The 20561-nt window shown below is 42.2% G+C and overlaps 2 protein-coding genes across 4 annotated transcripts; one reads left to right on the top strand and one right to left on the bottom strand.

The window, feature by feature from the left end:
- The first annotated feature begins 145 nt into the window (after positions 1–145).
- On the top strand, positions 146–6365 carry fancb (FA complementation group B). 2 transcript variants are annotated; one of them, XM_084688831.1, is made up of 8 exons: positions 146–278; positions 1645–1794; positions 1948–2037; positions 2171–2299; positions 2643–2815; positions 4179–4582; positions 4752–4992; positions 5213–6365. In XM_084688831.1, the coding sequence occupies exons 1-8, from the start codon at positions 276–278 to the stop codon at positions 5628–5630; spliced, it is 1608 nt and encodes a 535-aa protein (XP_084544957.1). In that variant the 5' UTR covers positions 146–275; the 3' UTR covers positions 5631–6365. The 2 variants fall into 2 exon arrangements, with proteins under 2 accessions (XP_084544957.1, XP_084544956.1); XM_084688830.1 differs by having other exon boundaries at positions 224–1448.
- A 4356-nt stretch (positions 6366–10721) lies between these two features.
- glra2 (glycine receptor, alpha 2) lies at positions 10722–19745 on the bottom strand. 2 transcript variants are annotated; one of them, XM_084688695.1, is made up of 9 exons: positions 19666–19745; positions 18840–18961; positions 16492–16559; positions 14916–15139; positions 13663–13745; positions 13394–13531; positions 12949–13163; positions 11761–11910; positions 10722–11401 (listed from the first exon to the last, which is right to left on the bottom strand). In XM_084688695.1, the coding sequence occupies exons 1-9, from the start codon at positions 19731–19733 to the stop codon at positions 11120–11122; spliced, it is 1350 nt and encodes a 449-aa protein (XP_084544821.1). In that variant the 5' UTR covers positions 19734–19745; the 3' UTR covers positions 10722–11119. The 2 variants fall into 2 exon arrangements, with proteins under 2 accessions (XP_084544821.1, XP_084544820.1); XM_084688694.1 differs by lacking the exon at positions 16492–16559 and adding an exon at positions 16633–16700 and having other exon boundaries at positions 19666–19733.
- Between the last annotated feature and the right edge of the window lie 816 nt (positions 19746–20561).

Raw genomic sequence — 20561 nt, 5'->3', positions numbered from 1 at the left:
ACAATAATGTAACAATGTGATGAATTGGTTTAGCCAATAACGGACAAACACAAACATCTAGCTGGTACAGTTCATTACAATCCAGCTAAACAAGTGTCTTGAACTGTAACTCTTCGCTCTGACTCCAGTCAGGCGCGCCCAGTGAGATATATTGAATGTCCTTGGCGTTCATGCGCGCTGTGGCGCGATGTTTTGATTTCCGTAAAGTCGGGATTGCAAACTGCTGGCAAAAGTTTACATAAACTAGCAACAAACTCGAGCTTTTGAGATTAGAAATGGTGAGGTAGGCTTGTAGGTTTAACCGAGTTGGGGATGATGCAATGGGGGCATCATCGCTCTGGGACTCTCGCAAACTGTCTAACCAAGTTGTCACTAGCTAGCGTTAGCTAATTTAACAAGCTGGCTAGATAGCTATAAAGAAACTTGGAAAACGGTTCTGTAGCAAGCCTGCTCTCTAGCCAACTTTATCCAGTGGACTGGCTTTGATTTAAAGCAGCTTGGTGTTAGCTAGGAGTCAACTGCAAAGCCCCAACCAGACTCCACACACAAACGTCAGAATGACTCAAGAAAACAGGGAAAGTCAGAAGCTTCTGTCATTCCTGGGAGAAATTGTTACGTTCCAGTGCACCATCCCAACTGAAAATCAAATGGAATCAGAGCTCAAATTCAGCAGACTGTCATTTCATCGAAATACCAGCAGTTTCTTAAAGACACGAGATGGAGTGGCTGTTATCATCAGAAAGAGTTCTTCAGCTGTTGAGATAGTGATGTGTTCTTCTGCTCTAGATGTGAAAAAGCGAGTCACAAGACCCTGCGTTTTATTGACTCAGTGTATGAAGAAAGCCGGCTTTAAGTATAGCCTTTTCAGTCTGAGTAACTCAAATGCATTGGAATCATATATGGAGTTTAATCTGCCATATCGAATGAGGGATAATGTTGCAATCTTGCCGGGCCCAACTGTTCTGTGGAGCTATGGTGATGATGTATTCTATACTCGAGCGGGTGAAGTTAGACAAATGCCCATCAAGCTCACTCTAAATATAATCAGTGCATTTCCTTTTAATTCAGGAAAAACTTTCATCTTAGGCTCCCAAACACATTCAAAATATCAGTCAGAAGATGGGGGCAAAAGTATTGGGTACTTGGTAGAGGATGAAAAACTACTTGATGGAGCTTCAATTTTACCTCATGCATACAGTCCAATTACACAGTGCATCTTGGTGGTGTCAGCTGAAGAGGTGAACAATGCATTGAAATCAGTTGTTGTTGCTGCAACCAGTAGAAAACAATTGGTTTATTTTGAGGATGGAATTCCTAGAGATGTATGCGAGCTCCCCTTTGAGGAACCAGTGGACATTAAGATGGTCAACTTAGGAAGAAATGGCACTCTCTTTGCCGTATCATTCAACCAGGGACATGCCTGTGCAATATGGAAAGACACATTTCAGGTTTTGGAGTGTACCTTTATATTTATGTGTGTGTGTGTGTTTATCTATTATGCTGTATATCCATATGAATACTATTTACTTTGAATATTTGGTCTCAAATGACACAGTCCTACTATTAAATGTAGAACCGTAAACTATTAGTTATACTGATACTAGTCACACGTAAAGGCACTAACCTAAAGCACTGTGTCCCCAGGTAGCGTCATGTTGGTCAGGTGTCCGTTCCCTTCATGTAGATGATTTCCTGGGCTGTGGAACAGACCAGATATTGCTGGTATACGAGAACCTCACTGAGAACACGTTGGACAATTTCCTTGTCACGGACCTCTGCGGATCCACATACTCAGTGAGACATGTATTTATTTTTTTCCACATTTTGTTTTAGAAGAGGATTTTTATTTTGCTCCTAAAACGGCTGGCAACTACTCGCTGCTCAAATGAATATGGCTCCTATTGGACCTGACAGCCTTAACGTGTGTGTGCATTCTGTTCCATATAGTGTTGCCAGGAGAGCACAGAGGACAAATCATCTGAAACTGGGCGGGAAAACATCCTTCTTACTGTAAAAGCTCTGGAGTCAAGGCTACAGGTGACTGCAACAACACATTCATCACCATAGAACTATTAGTATACTAAAGATAATCTCACTTAATAGAATTGGATTATAGTACCAGTTGAGACTGGTGTTTAGTGTGTGTACTTGATGTGGTTTGTCCGTCTAGAGTGGCTCCACCCTGCTGCAGGACCTCCAGAGAGATGTGAGGGTGAAGGAGAAGGTCCTGTGGCAGTCGCTTCAAGCTCTCGCAGATGCGGTCTCAGGGAGAGATTATGTTTTGACACAACCTGAGCAAGTAGGATTGAGTAAACTCTCAAAACGTCATTACGATGTCATTGTTAAGTTCATCTTACGTTCATTATTACTTAGTAGTATCTGTTTTGTGTGTGTACGTGTGCTTGTGCAACATGTGATGTCCCCAGGGGATCAGTTGGCTGAGCGGTTAGGGAGTCGGACTATTAATCAGAAGGTTGTTGGTTCGATTCCCGATCATGCCAAATGACGTTGTGTCCTTGGGCAAGGCACTTCACCCTACTTGCCTTGGGGGAATGTCCCTGTAGTTACTGTAAGACGCTCTGGATAAAAGCGTCTGCTAAATGACTAAATGTAAATATGATTCGTATAACTACCGTTCACAGGAAGGCCTTGTATCCCTGTGGGATGAGGAAGAGGAGACAGAGGGAGAGACCTTGGAGGAGCCGATGCAGGTCATTCCAGTGACGTCCCCATCACCACTGGTGGATAAACTCTGGCATCGCATCATCGACGACCGCTTGGTTGTGGGTGTCACACTCTCCCCAGGCGGCATAATGTAAGTTTAATGTTTCTTTCAATGGATTGTCTATTTATTTACACCTAAAGTGGGGCTGTTTTGTTTCATGAATTCAGGATTCATGACTCCTTCCTTTTAAACATCTTTCCAAATACCCTTAGTTATGAGTCATTGAACAACACAATGTAGAAGTTGTTAGTAATGGATTTTGAAACGGCATTGTCTTGTTATTTTTCCAAGTATAATGACTTGCAACGCTCCTATTCATTATGAGCCTGGAGGCGTGACTGTATGGTAGTGCTGCAAGCTGTGCTAATTTGATGATACTTTGTGATAATGGCGTCCATTCAAGTGTTGGTTTCAGGCTAGAGAAACCTACCTGCTGTCAGATCCTTAGGAATTTCACCAAAAAACCTTCAGTGAGAACATGACTGCTATTTTCCTCTAAACCAGTGGTCCTCAACCTTGGTCCCCTAGGCCCATTGTCTTGTATGTTTTAGATGTTTTCCTGCTCAAACCCACCTGATTTAAAAACATGTTCGTTATCAGGCTTCTGCAGAGCTTGTTAAAAATACATTCATTTGAATCAGGTGTGTTGTAGCAGGGAAACATCTAAAACATTCCATACAGTGTTCCCTGAGGACCAAGGGTCGAAAACCACTGCTCTAAACCACATTTCCAAGAAGAATACAGCCCCTCTGGCCGACTTGAGTCACATGAGAAACTGCCGAAAGTTTGATTGTTGTGATTCTCATCACTGTTGTGAAACAAAACCAACATCCAATATCTCAGACGCTCTGAAAGCAGGATGCTGAGGGGGGGACATCAATAATCACTCCCCATCCAGCCGTCTGTCTGTAGCCCCGAGTGTGGGGAGCGCCGGTCGCTCTCAGGCGATATCTTAAGACTCGCTGAGAAATTGCTCCACGGCAGCCACATCCTTCCCTGGTAGCCATAGCAACACCGTCTCAAATAGCTCTCCCAGTTCTTTTTGTTGGAGCGAGGAGCAATCAGAGTCCTAGTTACTCCACCTGTTCTAGTTAAACTCGGGCGCTTATCTGGAGGATGGAGAGCATCAGGATCCGTACGGTGGAATTGCTTCAGGGCTCTCAGTATTGCTGTGGGATAACATTGTGGGAGGCTCTGGCACAGAGAGTAATAATGTGCTTTTCTGAGCTGTTTTAGCTGTCCGTGGTTCACCTGTCCTTTTTGCTGACTGACTCTGGCTCTCTTAAACAGTCACTCACTCACTCTTGGATTCACTCTTTCATTTTCTCACCCTCTCTCACATGTCCACCAGAAGTCATCCAATGATTCTGCAAAACGTGAACTGCTTCCCTGTTGTGATAGCCGTTCCTGTGACGGGTGATTGTTAGTGATGTGCCATCCCTTTGTGTTCCAGACCAGTGGACAGTGTGAGTTTATCCATCCTGACAGAGACAGGCCAAAGCCCAACGCCGGCGGTCCTCCAGACCCAGAGCCAAACGTCCTGGTTTCCTGTCCCCAGTCCCCCGCCTCCCTCCTCTCACCCACAACCCACAGCCAAGAGGAGCAGGCAGGAGCCAGGAGTCAGTCATGAGTCCCAGTCACACAGACTGGCAGTGACCGCAGTGACCTCACTAACTCCTCTACTGACCTCCAGCTGTGTTAAATGCCCCGTCATGCTCCATTATATCCAGAGCCAGGGCTCCTCTGCTCGTGTCAACACGACCCTAACACCAGTGACCGTCCAGTGTGGTGAAGTCCCTGTGGACATCCGTGCAGAACGAACCCTCCAGCTGCTGGATAACTGTAAACTCACGGCAGGTAGAGTGACGTGACTCTTCAGATCAGTGCTTAGAGACGACGCAAGGGGTCTCCATGGCTGTAGCGCTATCGTCAAAGTAGTTCATAAGGGATCTTCTGTGTTTGATATGTTTTTTTATAGCTTTTCGTGCACGTGAAAGTCCTGCTGCTCCTTCATCTCTCGTTGCAGACACAGCCATGGAGGACCTGCTGAGCCTGTTGGCAGTCCTAGATCGGTGGGTGTTCCACATAGACTCTCCTGACCGCAGTCTGGGTGATGTGTCTGGCTGGGTCCAGAAGAGCATGCGCTGCAAGAAGCTGGACATCAATCCACACTACCTCTTGTCCAGCCCAGCAGTCCCTTCAGCCGTCATGCTGTTTCTCTGGCAGCAGAAAACTCCTTTTAGTGGAGAGCTGTCTGCCCACTGCAGGTGACGAGTGTTTGCTTTTTACAGGATATATAATAGTGACTATAATTTTTTTCATACAGGGATATATACTCATGCATATATGATATATGTATTTATATATATATATATATATATATATATATATATATCATACACACGCACACACACATTTAATGTCTGCATATCAATTAATGAGGCATGACATTCAGAACCCCAGCCTGACATTATTGTTTACCTGTAGCCAGTTACAGTTGTTCCAGTTCCTGGAGTCTCTACGTGCTTTCCTGCCTGCCTCCTGTTCCATCCTGCCTCTCAGACACGGGGGATGTGAGGCAGCATCTCAGCCTCCAGCCCTCTCCCTGTCCCTGGAGAGAGAGTTGCTGTCACTCAAAGATGGTGTCTCATCTCTGCTCCGTGGCGAGGAGGAGGAAGGGGAGGCAGCCAGCAGAGGCAGACAGCTGCAGGTCCCAGACCCGGGCTCCGCAGAGGGCCTTCACACGTGCAGGGACACGTGGGACCGGGACAAGGAGAGGAGCAGCAGGAGGTTGCGCCCCCTGGTGGATGGGGACCGCTACCGCAGGCTGATCCACGACCAAGCCCAGAGGCAGCTGGAGGCAGATGTAGCTGCTCTCCTGGACACACAGAGGACTGGAATGTGATCTAGCCTGTGCTGACTTGTACATCTCCTCTTTCTGGCCAGATGAGAGAGAGAACAAATGATGTCAGGATAATGATTCACCATAGAGCACTTAGTATCAAATTTCCATATTCCTGTTTTACACATCTACCATGTAATCTAAGAAGAGTTATCGAATGGTTTTCCAGTTTATTCATATATTCTATCATAAATCTATGACTCGCGTCTCTCATCTAGGCTCTGTTGTTACTAAAGGAACGTAAGTGCAAATGTATGCAGTGATAATGAGGAGTGCCAGTATGGTGAAGTAATGATGTAGTTCATTATTTAAACACCATGTTTCACATCGCTTTGATTTGATTCACAAACTGACATACATGATATTTTCTTCATGTGTGTGTCAGTTTCTTTTCCCACCTGGGATGTATCACCGCCTGGGATTTAACACCTCTAAACTGTGTTTGATATTTCTCTCCCACTCTGCTCACCCTTAGACCTTTAGTCTTGTCTGCAGGAACACTCTAGAAGGTATTGGAGCTTCAGCGTGCAGCCCAGTGGGAGATGGAATCCTCCTCCTATTACTGAGGGAGCGATGCTATTCGCGTGTTCAGAAAGATCTGGGGAAGAGCTACACATTTATGGTGTGCTCCGTGCTTAGCACACTGCGAAAGCTTTTAGTGCCACTCTCCCCCTTAAGGTTCAGTTTATTTTCGGTTTGGAAAAAAGGATGTAAAAAATAAAATGAAAACGAACTTGCCTCAGATGTTGTCGTTCTTGTGACGTGCCGCTTCGTGGTTGCTATTTAAGGTGTTTCTCGATCTGGCAAACAGCAGTGGTGTGTTCTTTAAAGTGTGCTCAAACAGCAGCCTTGTCATATGCTAGCCCAGTCTGTGTTGGACCCTTTAGTCCTGTGACAGCTTGGCTCAAGGTGTCTGCTAAGACTTGACAGTGTGACTCAGCCCAATTTTCAGCCCCCATTTGGTTGAAGCTGGTCCTTTGGGGCCAAGGGATAGGAGTATAACGTTGCTGCTATCAGAGCCAGTCGCTGCTGAGTCTCCATCTGTTTGTGTCACTCGATCTGATGAGAGATAAATTCTCCCTCTCTTTCACACGTTTGGTGTCTGTGCTCTGCTGTTTCAGACAGCCATATAATGGGCTCCTATGGACTCTCAATATTACGAGACTAAAATAGACTTCCACAAGGAGATTGTGGATATTGTGTGTGGGTTGTGTTGTCTTGTCTCTTTTGTCTCATCTGTACAACACTTATATATGTATTGTTTTTGCATCTGTAATGTTTTTGACCCCCCCCCCCCCCCCCCCCCAAGAAAACCATCAGTCCCATTCAGCAGCAGTGAATGTGCTTTCTCATAAATAAGAGATACAGGCTCACAAAAAAATCTTTGTTTCAGGATCAGATGTGACAATTGCTGTGGGGGGGCTCGCCTCCCCCTCAATGTGGCTTTCACACCAATCTCACACAATTTTCCCCTCACCTCCACTCTTGCTTAAACACCTTAACACTCTTTACCCTCTGCCTTCCTCCCTGTGGCACCAGAGGCAGGCCTTTCGGTTCTCCTAGGGGTCAGAGGTGCAGAGGTGCTCGCTCGTCTTGACAGGAGAGCAGCTGGGGAGGATTTCTATCCCCAAGGACTCTCTGAAAATCTCGCATTGCCACGTTGAGGAACATCGCATGGGGGATCTGTTTTGTCATTCCATTACCGCATGCTAAGTTCCATTAAGTTTGAGCTGAGTGGCCTCAGGTTGTCTGACCGCCGATGAACTGCTTACTTCTGGATGAAGAGCACCGTCCTGTCATGAATGAGGCCCTCATCTGTAATTGCTGGACAGAACCAAGACAAGGAGCTGTCAAGGTTGTTTTGTCATTTCAGGTTTAGAGTCCCCTGACAAGATCGTCAGACATAGTAGCTGAGGTTCTAATAAGATTGGCAGTTTTACAAACACGACTAATACGGCTGGATATCATGTTTATATTGTTTCTCACTGATGGACTATTCCATTCATGCTGACCCTGAGACCTCTGATTTTAATATGTTTGCTTTTGACCAGGGTCAGACATTTTAATTTTTAGTACCTTTAGGTGTGAAATATGGAAGTCAATATGTATAGGAGAAACTAATTAATTCATCAATTCAATATTATGCCAAAACATGTTTTCAAATATGTATCATTTAAATGTTTTCTGTCCAAGGGTTACTGGCTCCAGTAAGATATACCGTCAAAGAATCATTCGAACAACATAATGACAGTAATTTAACATGTCCTCCTGCGACTGGCAGCAGAGTTTAGACAATATTTTTATAAACATGCAGTATAATATACAGTATCTGCTGTTAAGGGTTAAAGGTAGATACAAGTCTTTTTTGAAGCCAGCTGTCTTTTGAAAGAGACCCTTCTAAATCATAAAACAAAGTAATCTCAGCCGAACTCAGAGAGAAACGAAGCATGCCCGGACGGTTCATTCTCATTGATTATGGACTACCTTGAGCCATGACAAAGGATTGGGGATCAATACTGGCAGCCCACACACCACTGAACACTGACATCTGTAATACCCACTCTGGATCTCCACACGGCCTCCTCTACACAGGCCTGCTTGCTCTTGGTATGAAGACTGGTAATCCCACTAAACTGATCCCCCATACACTTTTGTTGAGTGTTTGCTTATTTGTCTTGGACTTGTGTCTGAGGCTTAATGTTTCAGTCAAGGTTATGTTTAATGGTTAAGGTTTTGCACACTGATTTGACACTGAGTTATGCCCACTTGGTTCTAGTTCAATAACAGGTTTTAACAGGCAGCCACATTCATTTGTTGAGACATCCCTCTTGACAGGAGAGACATAAACTATTTGGTAAATGATCTCACAATTTTCATAACTCAATCAATCCCTACTTTCCTCATATGCTGGTCTTTTCAATTCCTGCTCAGTTGCTATGGAAACCCTCTAATTTCTTACTTCTCCCAGACCGTCTTGAGGCTTAATGAATGATGGAAGCTGTATTTTCTTGCAGACAATTAAGACACAGTCTATTTTTACACATAAGTCTGAAAATAATTGTATTTTTTATAAGCTGTCATTACTAAGCTTCATTGGATGTTTCCAAATAAGATTGCATCAGCATTTATTCATCCAGAGAAATAATGTGCAGTAATGTAAAGCTACGCCTAAAGCCAAATGTGTGGTAAATCGAAGTGGATTAGAATTATTTACTATCTTCTAATCCTGGTGTTGTTGCAAGACCCTTTTGAAGAGCAGTTAGGAATTATGCTTCTGTTTGGATAAGCTGCTAAAATCATTTCCTGGTTGTCCCTTATGTTATAAAGAATATAACCCAATATTAGTCGCTAAACAATGTACAGCAAGGCTTTCCAAGCATATATACATGTGCACTCTCTCCTGTTTGATCAACAAACCAAAAAAAATCTTGGATATTATTGAACATGAGAGGAAACCAGGAAAGGAATTTCTATATATTTTTAAACAACTCAGAGGCTATTACAGAGACTTGAGACAGCACAGAAGCAACCTGCTGTGTTTAGTGGATCTGCTTTCACGTGACTGAAACACTGCCTTTCTGTTTTCATTCAGTTGGTGTCCAGATGAGTAAATACCACCCGCGGTGACCTCTGGACCAGGTCCATTATGTTGCATTAATGGAAGCTCGCTGTCGCTTCGCATCTGTTTCAGTGACCCGAGAAGATCTAAGGCATCTGCCATCACCCTGAGTTATTGGCCAGGTAAAAGGAAAGGACACTGTTGGTGTTTCTGTTACTGTACATCCCCAGCTCCTGTTGGAAACCATAGGTTTTAACTTTTGTCCAGTAGTGAGTGAAATCTTTTTCTATGATTAAATAGGCTTGTAATCAATATTTACATTAGAAAAAGTAGAGAGCTGCTGATGAAAGTAGAAAGACCTGAAATCTGAACCAAATGAATTCAGGCGATTTCCTACAATATACAGACTATATTCAGACACATTGTGAATGTGGTGCACACTCAACTTTATTAATGTACAGTAAAGTAAATAACCTATTACCAGTATCAGCTTTCAAGAAAAGAGTTCACCACATTTTATCAGGAGTGCATGGACCAGTAGCTGCTCTACACCATGAGTGTCATGAGGATCTCTTTACTAGTTGCATGACTGTATATAATGCCAAGTGTGGCAACCCAATGAGGGCATGTCAAAATTGTGGCAGAGAAGTGAGGGGGATGCATTCAACAGTCCTCATAGGAATTTTAAATATACATAGTTTTTTTTTTATAAACAATTGCCCTCGAGACAATAAACAGCTTGTTACAGTAAATCTACAAAAGACGTACACTTCATCTCTAAAACCATACCTAGAATACCTGCAATATTGACCTGTGATACATATTCATTGGCATATGGCAATTTTGAAAAATGTAGTCATGTGTCAGTAATTTGCCATTCGTAATAATAGTCTTTCATGATTGTTCATTTTTTGAATGGACCTACCTAATGGAACATAAGCCGGGTTACAATACATCACCGATGCTAATGTGAGTGAAAAAATTACCAATTGAACAGATGGAATTTGAAACTGCCAAAGATTCACTGAATGAATCAACAATAAAAAATAAACATTCGGGTGACATCAATAATCCAACAATATGACTTACTATACATAGACCGAAACTGAACGAGAACAGACACCTATCCAGCCCTAGATAGAAGAGCTTCAGATAAGCAATGCTTCTGACAGACAGCTGAGCAGCAAGAAATGCTGCTTTTGTGAAAAATAGGGAAGCATCGTTTCATCTCATCAAATCCATGATATCAAAGGCCATGGGGTGTTCGCAGAATTGCAGTATCCAACTGCCAATTCAGAATGTTATCATTTCACAGCCTCACACACATGAAAAGTATGTGTGTCTGGTGCTTTCTAAATATGTGTGTGTGCGCACATTGTGCTCCCTAAATAATGAACAGAAGAGCTATATTTTTCAGTTTATAGAAATGGTGACGAACTGCAGTACAATTGTATAAAACAGCTCTGAACATTCTCAATACGAAACATATTTTCCTTCCAACACTCAGAGGTCTAACTTTACCTGAAATTCTGACTACCATAAATATACAAATCCATGAAATGTTGCTCCACTGCAAGATGGAACCAATGCAAAGGCAGTGTTGTTTTGTTTGGTCATATTTGGTCCACTTCTCCATTACTGTACTGTGCTTTGAGTAAAAACCATTGAAAATTCTCCAGGAAACAATATGCAGTAATAGAACAAACACATTATTTTCTGTTTCACCAATTCTTCCACTCGTAAATCAATATGTGACTTTGTCTAGGGTTTTGTACAAACATCTACTTGTATCCCTGAAAGAATATCACCCACAACATCACTGTTCATTTTCTCAGTGTACAGTCTCCTAACTAACTCTTCTCTGTGGCGTCCAAGAATTTCTCACCCAGAGAAACAAGGAAGAGAAATGTGTTAAACCTACAGGACAGATCAACTACTCTTTGTGGATGTCCTCATGCCTGATGATCTTGTACGTGATCCAGTAGAATATGTTGAAGATAAGGAAGGCCAATGGAAAGGCTGCTCTGGAGATTGTGTCAATCCTTTTGGCCCTGTCCACAAACTTCTTCTTCATCGTGTCAATGTCTTTTTGTACAGGTGGTGGCGGGGCAGGGACCGGGACGGTATTTTTCACAGCGTTCCCATCCTTCATCTGCAGACACTGAGTCACGCCATAGCCAGAGAAGTTGAAACGTCCATCTCTCATGTCATCATCCTGGTGAAATAAAACAAGCAAGGGATTGTTCTTCTGCTTAGTGGAGAAAACAGCATGACTTTATGCTCACACATACATTATGCACACAACACCATGGGCCGTTTGTCAGGCTGCAACTCGGGTGTTTGCCTGTAGATACGCATAGTCCCAATGTTCAGGGACTTCATAAACACTGGATAAACAGCTGAATGATCCCAGTTATTCTAATCCTAGACACCCTGACACACGTTCCCAGTAACATGACAAACTAGCACATCATTTATTAATCAGACAAGGACAACCCCATTCGGTTTCTCAGGGGTCAACATCAGAGAACAGCATATTTTTAAGAGAGACTGCAGTGTCCCAGCAGTGTTTACCTTGTGATTCCGCCTCTGTCTTCGCCTCAAGCGAAGGAATTCCTTCTGTTGCCTAGAGACAAAGTTAACTCCAGCATATTCCAGTAGTGCAGCAAAGACAAACAGAAGACAAACTGCCATCCATATATCAATAGCCTTCACGTAAGATACCTGCAAGAGAGACAAACCAGTAATATTTGTGAAATATTCCTATGTGACAATGTGTGTATTTGACTGCGTATGCTTTATTGCAGCAGAAAGTTAACTTTTCAAATGTATCATACATTCACAGATCTTCAGGTTTAAAGATAAAATTCCTTTCACAGACACACAATATAAATGAATTAGAAGTGCCAGGAACTCAATTGAGTAAATAATTGCTTATTTAAGTAAAGAGGTAACACAAAGGATATTGCATCAATATTCATGAGCCTAAAGTCTTTCATCTTCCTCTGCGTTGATCAGATGAGATGAACACTTGCCTACCTGAGTCTGATGTTGCTTCCTTATTCATCACAGAATGACCTCTCCCCTGTCTCTAACGATGGCAGATAATTTGCATGGTGTGAAGAAAAAAACAGCTCCAGTTTTTGAGAGCACTCGAGGCATATTGAGCTTGTGTTTTTGTATTCTGGACCTCTCTGAAGGCCTCCATCTAAATATTTATCAGCGTACGTCTCTTTCATGTGGGCCTGTCTGACGTGGCCAAGCCCTCAACGGTCATACGCAGGCCAGTGAGTGGGAGTGATTGATCATCAAGAGATGACTCATACTGCTTGTGCTCCTTTTGCTAGCGTAAATGAAAAAGCCAATTTAGAGACAGAGAGAGAGAGTTGGAAAATAAAGCCCTTTGTATCCACTGCTATATTTAGAACATTATTTACACTCACACCATCTCTCTGGTGTGTCAAGTCTTTTTTTGTGGCAAAGGAATGTCTTGAGAGGTTCTGATTTAAAAGTTATTGATTTAAATGAAAAACTCCTCGGCTTAACTGGTTGCTTAGGCATACCTATTTGTTTTTCTGATTTCTATTGGAATCCAATATTTGAAATTCAGCAAAGCATGAACATCTTATTACAGCCTTTACAGTTTGTTTAGTGAGGATGACTTTAGCTAATTATACATGAGTGGTCGAGCTAAATACAGCCCATTAAGGCCCGTCGTCAGACTATCCACTCATCCTGAGAATACGAAGACAAGAGCTTCACCTTTGGTAGTGAGGCTCGGGAGCCAGAGCTCTGCGTTGTCATGGTGAGCACCGTGGTGATGCCCAGTGCCACTCTGGCCGGCGCGGCGTCCATGTTGATCCAGAAGGAGACCCAGGAGAGGATGACGATGAGGAGGGAGGGGATGTACATCTGGATCAGGTAGTAGCCCATCTGACGCTCCAGGTGGAACTTGACCTCGATGCAGGTGAACTTACCTGGGGAACCCCACACAGAGACAGTCAGCTGCAGCACAGAGAGGGATGTGTAACAGGGTCGTTGTTCCAGGGGCGTAGGTTTGTTTTCAAATTTGAGTATGGACAGCTTCTTTTCTGATTTTATTGAGGTTGCAGCCATTGTGGGTGGGACAGATTTTCCAAAAAAGGGTGGGACATGACCCAGGTCTAATGAAACCGACGCCCCTGCGCTATTCACTGTGACAATTAACCTGTGTTATAGTGCTTGGTACAGTAGCCCAGCTCCTTCTCATCCCTCATGATGAACTGAGGCAGGGTGAGCCCATCCGCCACTTGCACAGGGCCGTCTCCCAGCCACTCAAAGATCAAATCGTTCATGGTGTACCCAACTGGAGGGAGCGGCAAAGAAAATGCAGACAAAAACGAGACATTTAGAGACATTTCAACACAAAAGTCTGAAGTCAAACCCATGTTACAAGGGTTTGAATAGTTTGATGATAGAGTTTGAATCAATACTTACAGCTCTCCAACTGCATTGTACAAGTCTGGACATCCATGGGGAAGTTTTTCAGATCCATTGGACATGACAGAATGAGAGTCAACCTACAAGGGAGTTTGTTAATTCAAAATTGGTGAGCATGCTTGTATTCGAGATAATGGTATCCATAGATAACGGTACATATTCCAATATAGATTTGACTAAATTTTATATGAAAAATATAATGAGAAAATTATTTAAAAAAAGTGAACTCCACAGAGGTTCCGATTGTTATTTCAAGACCTAATGCCCAGGCATACTGTATCTATGCTAATTGTATGCTCTTCTCCTGCAGCAAATATTCCTTCTGTTCCTCTACTTTCCCTCTGAGGCTCGGAGCCTCCCTCCCACACAGCAGGCGGGATTCCCTTCAGCAGGTTCCTATCACACTTTCATTACTGGGGTTATCGTCTCTGAGATGTATTGTCGTCTCCAGCCGTCATCTCTTTGGTGGATGGAGCGAACGTCTAACCACCTTTCATCTCCTCACAAGCCCCCTGCACCCCTCCACACCTGGGCACCGCTCAGCCACAAGCTGCTCTTCAAATGGATACCAAATTGATCTGTGTTTCATCTGTGCCAGCATTGCCGTGAAGATGCACTATTCTACTGAAGTGATATTGAAATCAAATTAAATGCTTTTTCTTTTCCTCGTCAATTTTCGACGAGGAGGCCATTGAGAAAGAGTCAGCTATGCCTTGTCTACTGGAATCTGTTCAAAGTTAATATTCTTGATCCACTGAAACGTTTAACAAACGTATTGGTATAAAGATGTCCAAGAGAATGATTCCACAAGACTACAGCTGTCCAACAATATACCATATCCTGTCAATGGGTATGGGAATGCTCTGATGGTTGTTTTTCTCATGCAAAGCTCTGGTAAGGAAACTGTACATTGTTCTACAGAGCAGGGCAGACAAGCCCCTCCTGCAGAGCTCATAGTTTATTGAGACAAATCCCATGGTGGCCACATACTCAGGCAGCCAGTCTTTGATGTAGGAACCATTCTCTTACAAGGATAATTACATGTACGGGGCCCGGAGGTAGACTACGGCTGAAGTGAAGCCCTTGAATGTCTGCTGAAATCACAATGGGTTTGAATTTCTGCTGGTTTGTTTGTAATTCTCCACCAGGAAAGTAGTAATTCTCAAGGCACAGAACACAAACATCTGCCCCAATATTGAAAGAATGCATTTGAAACATACCATCTCATAGTAAAATGCCACCAACTTTACCTGATACTGTAGAGAACAGTCCCGTCTTTGAAGATCCTCAGCAGCTTGTTGTCTGTGGTGACATCATGGAAGTTGGCCCCTTTCTCATTGGCAAAGAAGAGATCAGGTTTCCAGATGGAATCCAACATGGAGGGATCCAGGTCCAGAGACGAATCAGGGTATTTGCTATACGCCAGTCGAGGATCATTCCACTTCTGACGCAAGAAGATGTTCACTCTGTAATCCTGAGGAAATAGAGATCTGTTTATCCACTTTATTGTGAACTTATTTTACATTGTACAGTCACACCTGAATGCTCACAAATGAAAAAACACGTTGTGTTTTGAATGTTGTCAGGATCAGTATTTCTGTTCACATTCATACTCTAAAGCCTCTTTTATGATGCAGCAATGTAGGCCAAATATCTGCCTCAGGTTTGGTTTAAATCATAGGGGCAGCCAATTTTATTGTAGACACCATGTAGCAGATCATTAGTGATACCAAAGGTTTTTACTGATCCTCGTTACACTTATTGCAGTATTGATGTCCATTCTAAAGTGTACGTTGACAAAGTTTCAACGATTAAAACACTGCTCGGTATATTTGTCTGGCAGAAATCACCTCGGATTCATTTGTGATGATATAGTATACACCAATACTACGTCATTTCTAAATCACCAAACACTATCATCATCTTAACACTAAATACATGTTTTGGACTCATTAAAAGGTATCGTCTCTAAAAATTACGGTATTAGAATCATCATTAGAGAAACAGTAACAGGAAATAGATGATGATACAGTGAATGGTTGACTAAGAAAGCCTTCTGAGTTTTTGAGATGCAGTTAGTAAATGTACAGTTTTCAAGAGGTTTAGTTGCTAACTGATAAAGAAATCTTATCAAATTAGATTCTTTTCCTAACCCTCACAGATCATATTTGGTAAACCACAGACTGTTGGCGGTTCCAAAAGTGCCTTTCTGTCTTGATTAATAAAGTTCTGGTCTATCAGAATTTGTGTTTCCCTGCTGATATGTATGCAAGTGCTTGTTAACAAAAATCCACATATTACTTTCACAAGTTTAAAATGTAATTAAAGAGGCCTTGATAGCAACAATGGAAAGAGATGCAATGCTGGATTCCAGGATTTATATTGTTTACCCCTTTAGCAGTTAGCCATCTTCAGACATTACACCAATTAATCTGTTTGGATCACTAGCCCTAAGTCCCCCATTTCAGGTATAGGCTGCATTAAAGTGAATTATTAGCTGGAATTTTCAATGTGAATTATTAAAACAGATGAATCAAACTCACACATGGAGATATCATGGGAATAGCAATCTGATACTACCCTAGGGATTATGGGAAAATGTTTGATTCATTTGTGTGTCTGTTGGCCCCTATCATTTGCCTGCTGGACCCGCCAATAGACTAAAGAGATGGCACAAACTGGATCATGTCTTGTGAATAAATAAAAATGAGAAATAACAATCCAAAACATCCATGTTGAGTTTAGAAATCGAATGGTTCAGTCTTTACTCCAGAGCAAAGACCAAGGCTGTATTAGCATCGCCAAGCAATGCAATGCTCAACTCACCATTGTAGTTTCTGCTATTGAACCAAAGCTGTTGATAAATATGTTGCAGGTAACATTAACTGGTGGACCTGCAGGTTGGACGATAAATAACATTGACATGTTTGACAGGGCAGAAATCCATCAATATGCTCGGTCACTTACCATGGTTGTCTCTGTGACAGAGCCGAAACTGTTGATAAAAATATTGCATGTAACGTTTACAGGTGGACCTGTGAAATGGAATGAGAATGAGATGACAATAAAAAGTCAAGCAATCTTTATCGCCAAAATCCTGCTAAGCTGAAGGAGAATACTGTAGATTACAAAAAATTGACTGCGAGAAATAAGGTTCTGTTTGTAGTAACATAGGCATAATTAGTTGTGACTGCAAACTGTCTTTGATTTAATTTGCGTAACAAAATACTCTTTCCGAATTTGTGTATTAATACTAACAAGGGATAATGTTCAGCAAAGCATCCAATGTGTTTCATGCTTTGCCAGTGACTGACTCTTCAAACAAATGTTTCCTCAAAAGCATGCCAGGTATGAACAGTAGCTACGCAGTGATAAGATTAAATATTCAACAGTCCCTGATAATGGTAATTTGAAATAGACAGTCATATCATACTGTTTGTGTTGCTTGATAGGGTGTCTGAATATTGAATTAATGAGATGTTAAGGTATGGAATGTTGTATATTGAAGCATTATTGAACATACATATTATACACAATAATCACAAATAATATTTCCACTGATATCTTATACGCACATTGGAAAATTACTGGTAAATTAGTAATGCAACATGAAATCTGTGTATAATTGAAAATATAGAGAGAAACAAATAGTAAAGCGAAAAACATAATCTATAAACACTGTCATGAATTTTGTATGAAATAGTAAACTCTGTGTCATTTTTACTCCCCGGATCCTAGTGAAGGGAGATCTCCCAGTGAGCACAAACTGTTTTACCCTCCAAAAGCAGTAGAAAGATCTTGGTCTCAGTGTGCTAAGTGAAGTTGTGAGCGCTGTGCCCTTCCTCTGTGTTTTCCTCATCAATATTTTATGGGCCTTGGTATTAATATTTGCCTCAGTTTGTAGTCGAGAAGCTGCATTTAACTGTAGTGGCAGAAAATTGAAACAGAATAAGTTCTGGACAGACATATGTAGGTCAGCCTTCCACTGTATGGTTTCAATCAGTATTCTCAGTAGCAGTGTAGATGACGAACGGGTTTTTCTAGGTGACAACAACAAAGGCAGTGAATACCTCTTTTTTGAAAATGAGAAATAAAAGTGAAGACAGCTGAAAATAGAGCTTGAAAAGCGTGAAAAACAGAGAGAGAAAGAGACAGAGATAGAGAGAAATATAGACGGGGTCAATTGTAAACAGCTTGCTCAGATCCATGAGTTTCATCTCCATCTTCTCATCTGCTCCTTACAAATCCAGAATGTTCTCACACAGATGAAAACAGTTCCTGCTGTTCCTCCATCTCTCAAAGCATCAGCAGGCGTAAAACAGACATGCCTTTGTCTCGTCCTCATTCTCTTTCTGAGATCTTGTCTACATTTGTTGTCCTGTTCCTCCAGATCAAATACATAGATCTGGGCCTGCGGTTCTGTCTAACTGACCAAAAGGTTTGTCTGTCGGTGTCTGTTTACTCAGCTATATTTGTCTGTGGTGGCACTCCCAAACTACCAGCAGCCTTAAACCAAGACCCCACCCAAACCCGGGTGGAGGGGTGGGTTGTGCCCCTCCATATGCCTAAACCCCCGTCTGCCCCTACCCCAGTTCTTTTCTCCCTCTCCCGCATCCTATTGTCAGTCAGCTCTATCAAAGGGACAGATGCTGAGTCTCTCCCCGGCATCACGGCAGCACAGCGGAAGACCTGAGCGGCCGACAGCCTGGCTAGGGGGATCCCATCCATCATCTGGCCTGTCACGGTGGCATCTTTGTCTGTTTGCAGCGCTCATGATCGGCAACCTCACAGTTATTCTTGTCTGGCTCTGTTTCCAATACCCATCTACACTAGGTCTACGGGGGGATATAAACCTGTCAGATGTGAGTAACTGACATAATGCGATGTTCAAAGGTTCAACCCCCAAATCATATAATTGCTGCTGGGATGATTATGTTCCTCTCTACAAAAGTGATATATAACCTGTCATCATTTAGACATGTGCTTTTTCCAAGAAACCTGTTTTGTCAATAGTCAAACTGAGAATCCATTCTTTATAATCTAGTCTAATGGTAGAGGTCTCCTCTGCCTGATTATTTATGTTTTGCTTTTGATGATGTATTTGAGCTTTGTGACATTATCAAGGAGAAGAAGAAGAAAGAAAAAACAATCATGGGAAAATAACAAAAACCAACCTTTGAAGTTCGGTCTTATTCGCGCATCATAACCAGATGTTCGACCCATAAGAGAGTCCAGGAAGTCCGAGGGAGACAAGTTTGTTGATGACCTGGACTCATGCTCTTTGGCATCCACAACCCTGTGACAGACACAAGAAACACGCCAGTCCTGCTCAATCACATAGAACTCGTGCAGGAGAGAAAGGAAATTGGAAACCGTGTCTGAAACAGTCGGTAATTATACAATTAAATATTTTATTTTTCGTAATGCTATTAGAATGTGTCACCTATTCATCGACACAGTTTGAAATAATTGACTAGCATTAGCACATTATTTCATGACAACGCCCACAGACGGTGATTAACTTGGCATAACACCAATAATGATCTTTGCTTGCAGTCAGAGACGTCCATCCATGACTTGATTGGAACAACTTCACTTAATCCATAATGGTAGGGCAGCAGTCCAACAAACTATGGACCTAAAATGCACGTTGTCATAGGAATTTCGTGTATGCCATAACTCAGGTATTTAGGTGTAATACAGGCAGCAGGAGGGAAACCATACACAACCCCAATTCCAGTCCAACCCCCATATGCTATCCACACTGAGTGTATCAACATTTTACATCTGTCCCGTTATCAAATACTATCCAATACATTCTGCGTCAACGCTCATTTCCTCAAACTTTCTTGTGCGAGGGAAAGTTTCTATGAAGATCATTAAGCAATTTTGCTTAGAAAAAGATACACCCAATCTTTCAACATTATAAAACATTAACCATATGTTTCCTATAAGTTTCCAGGAGGTTCTTAGTTTATAAGATCATACACATAGACCTACCTTAAGTTGCTGATCTCCATTAAACATGCAAATAAAGCTGTCAAGACTATGATAAAGGCGCGATTCATTCCTCTTGATTTTCCTAAATCTTTACTTTTTTATTTCTTCCATATGTGTAAATAGGCTAGTGGTCAAGCACATAATCCAAACAGAACAATCGCTTTCTTTCTGTCCAAAGCGCAGTTGAATTTTCTCGTGGCACTCAGAAACGCAGGAGGCATTCCAGTCCGTAGGATCATAGTTTAGTTTGATGAAACACGGATTCCTTGATGTAGTTGGCTATTCTTGAGGAGAACGTATAAAGAAACATAAATTCAGAGTCATTGACGCCGCAAAAAAGAACCTGTGGATAACGTAAGAAGGTGCGAAATATCCCCAATACGCAACATAGAACGATTAGCAAGGCGTTTCCTTACATTCAAAAACAAAATTTAAAGCCAATATGGTTGTTAGTTAAGTATTGTTTGAAAAGTGCAATTTGTTTCTTATTAGTGGACCCTCCAATGTTGAGGAATCAGAGAGCAGTGGACGTCTTCTCCGATTCAGCGCTTGGACAGCTCCCGGTGTCTTTGCGCGCAAGCGCAACGTTTAAACTGCAGGACGTGAGGTGATTATCAATAAGTCAAATAAACGACGAAGTCAACAATTACAAAACAATGTAACCTCTATTGAACCAATCAATCTCGGTTTACGACCCCCCCCACATTTCAAAAGGCTGCATGGATGTGCATGTACATGCTCAGCATCTCACAAATACGCGCCGACAGCTTGGTGTTGTGGGACATATAGTCGTCATATTATTGGCTCTGCAAGTGCGCCTCGATACGTTGAATGACAATGTACAGTATAGATATTATGTTGATTGTACATGCATTTCGGATTAAACAATCAGAAAT

The sequence above is a fragment of the Hypomesus nipponensis genome, chromosome 23, assembly GCF_054491055.1.
Source record: "Hypomesus nipponensis isolate SF chromosome 23, ASM5449105v1, whole genome shotgun sequence".
In the NCBI taxonomy this organism is placed as follows: Eukaryota; Metazoa; Chordata; class Actinopteri; order Osmeriformes; family Osmeridae; genus Hypomesus; species Hypomesus nipponensis.
The sequence above is the reverse complement of the archived record's forward strand: the minus strand, read 5'-3'. Positions and strand labels throughout refer to the sequence as shown.

Bases quoted from the DNA above. Each gene is read 5' to 3' on its own strand.
- glra2 (XM_084688695.1), bottom strand. From the start codon at position 19,733: ATGAATCGCGCCTTTATCATAGTCTTGACAGCTTTATTTGCATGTTTA. The intron at 16,560-18,839 runs GTTGGTTTTTGT...TCCAACCTGCAG, and splicing joins AATAAGACCGAACTTCAAAG to GTCCACCAGTTAATGTTACC. The intron at 15,140-16,491 runs GTGAGTTGAGCA...CTATTTCCTCAG, and splicing joins CAATAGCAGAAACTACAATG to GATTACAGAGTGAACATCTT.
- fancb (XM_084688830.1), top strand. From the start codon at position 558: ATGACTCAAGAAAACAGGGAAAGTCAGAAGCTTCTGTCATTCCTGGGA. The intron at 2,300-2,642 runs GTAGGATTGAGT...TACCGTTCACAG, and splicing joins TTTTGACACAACCTGAGCAA to GAAGGCCTTGTATCCCTGTG. The intron at 4,583-4,751 runs GTAGAGTGACGT...CTCTCGTTGCAG, and splicing joins TAACTGTAAACTCACGGCAG to ACACAGCCATGGAGGACCTG.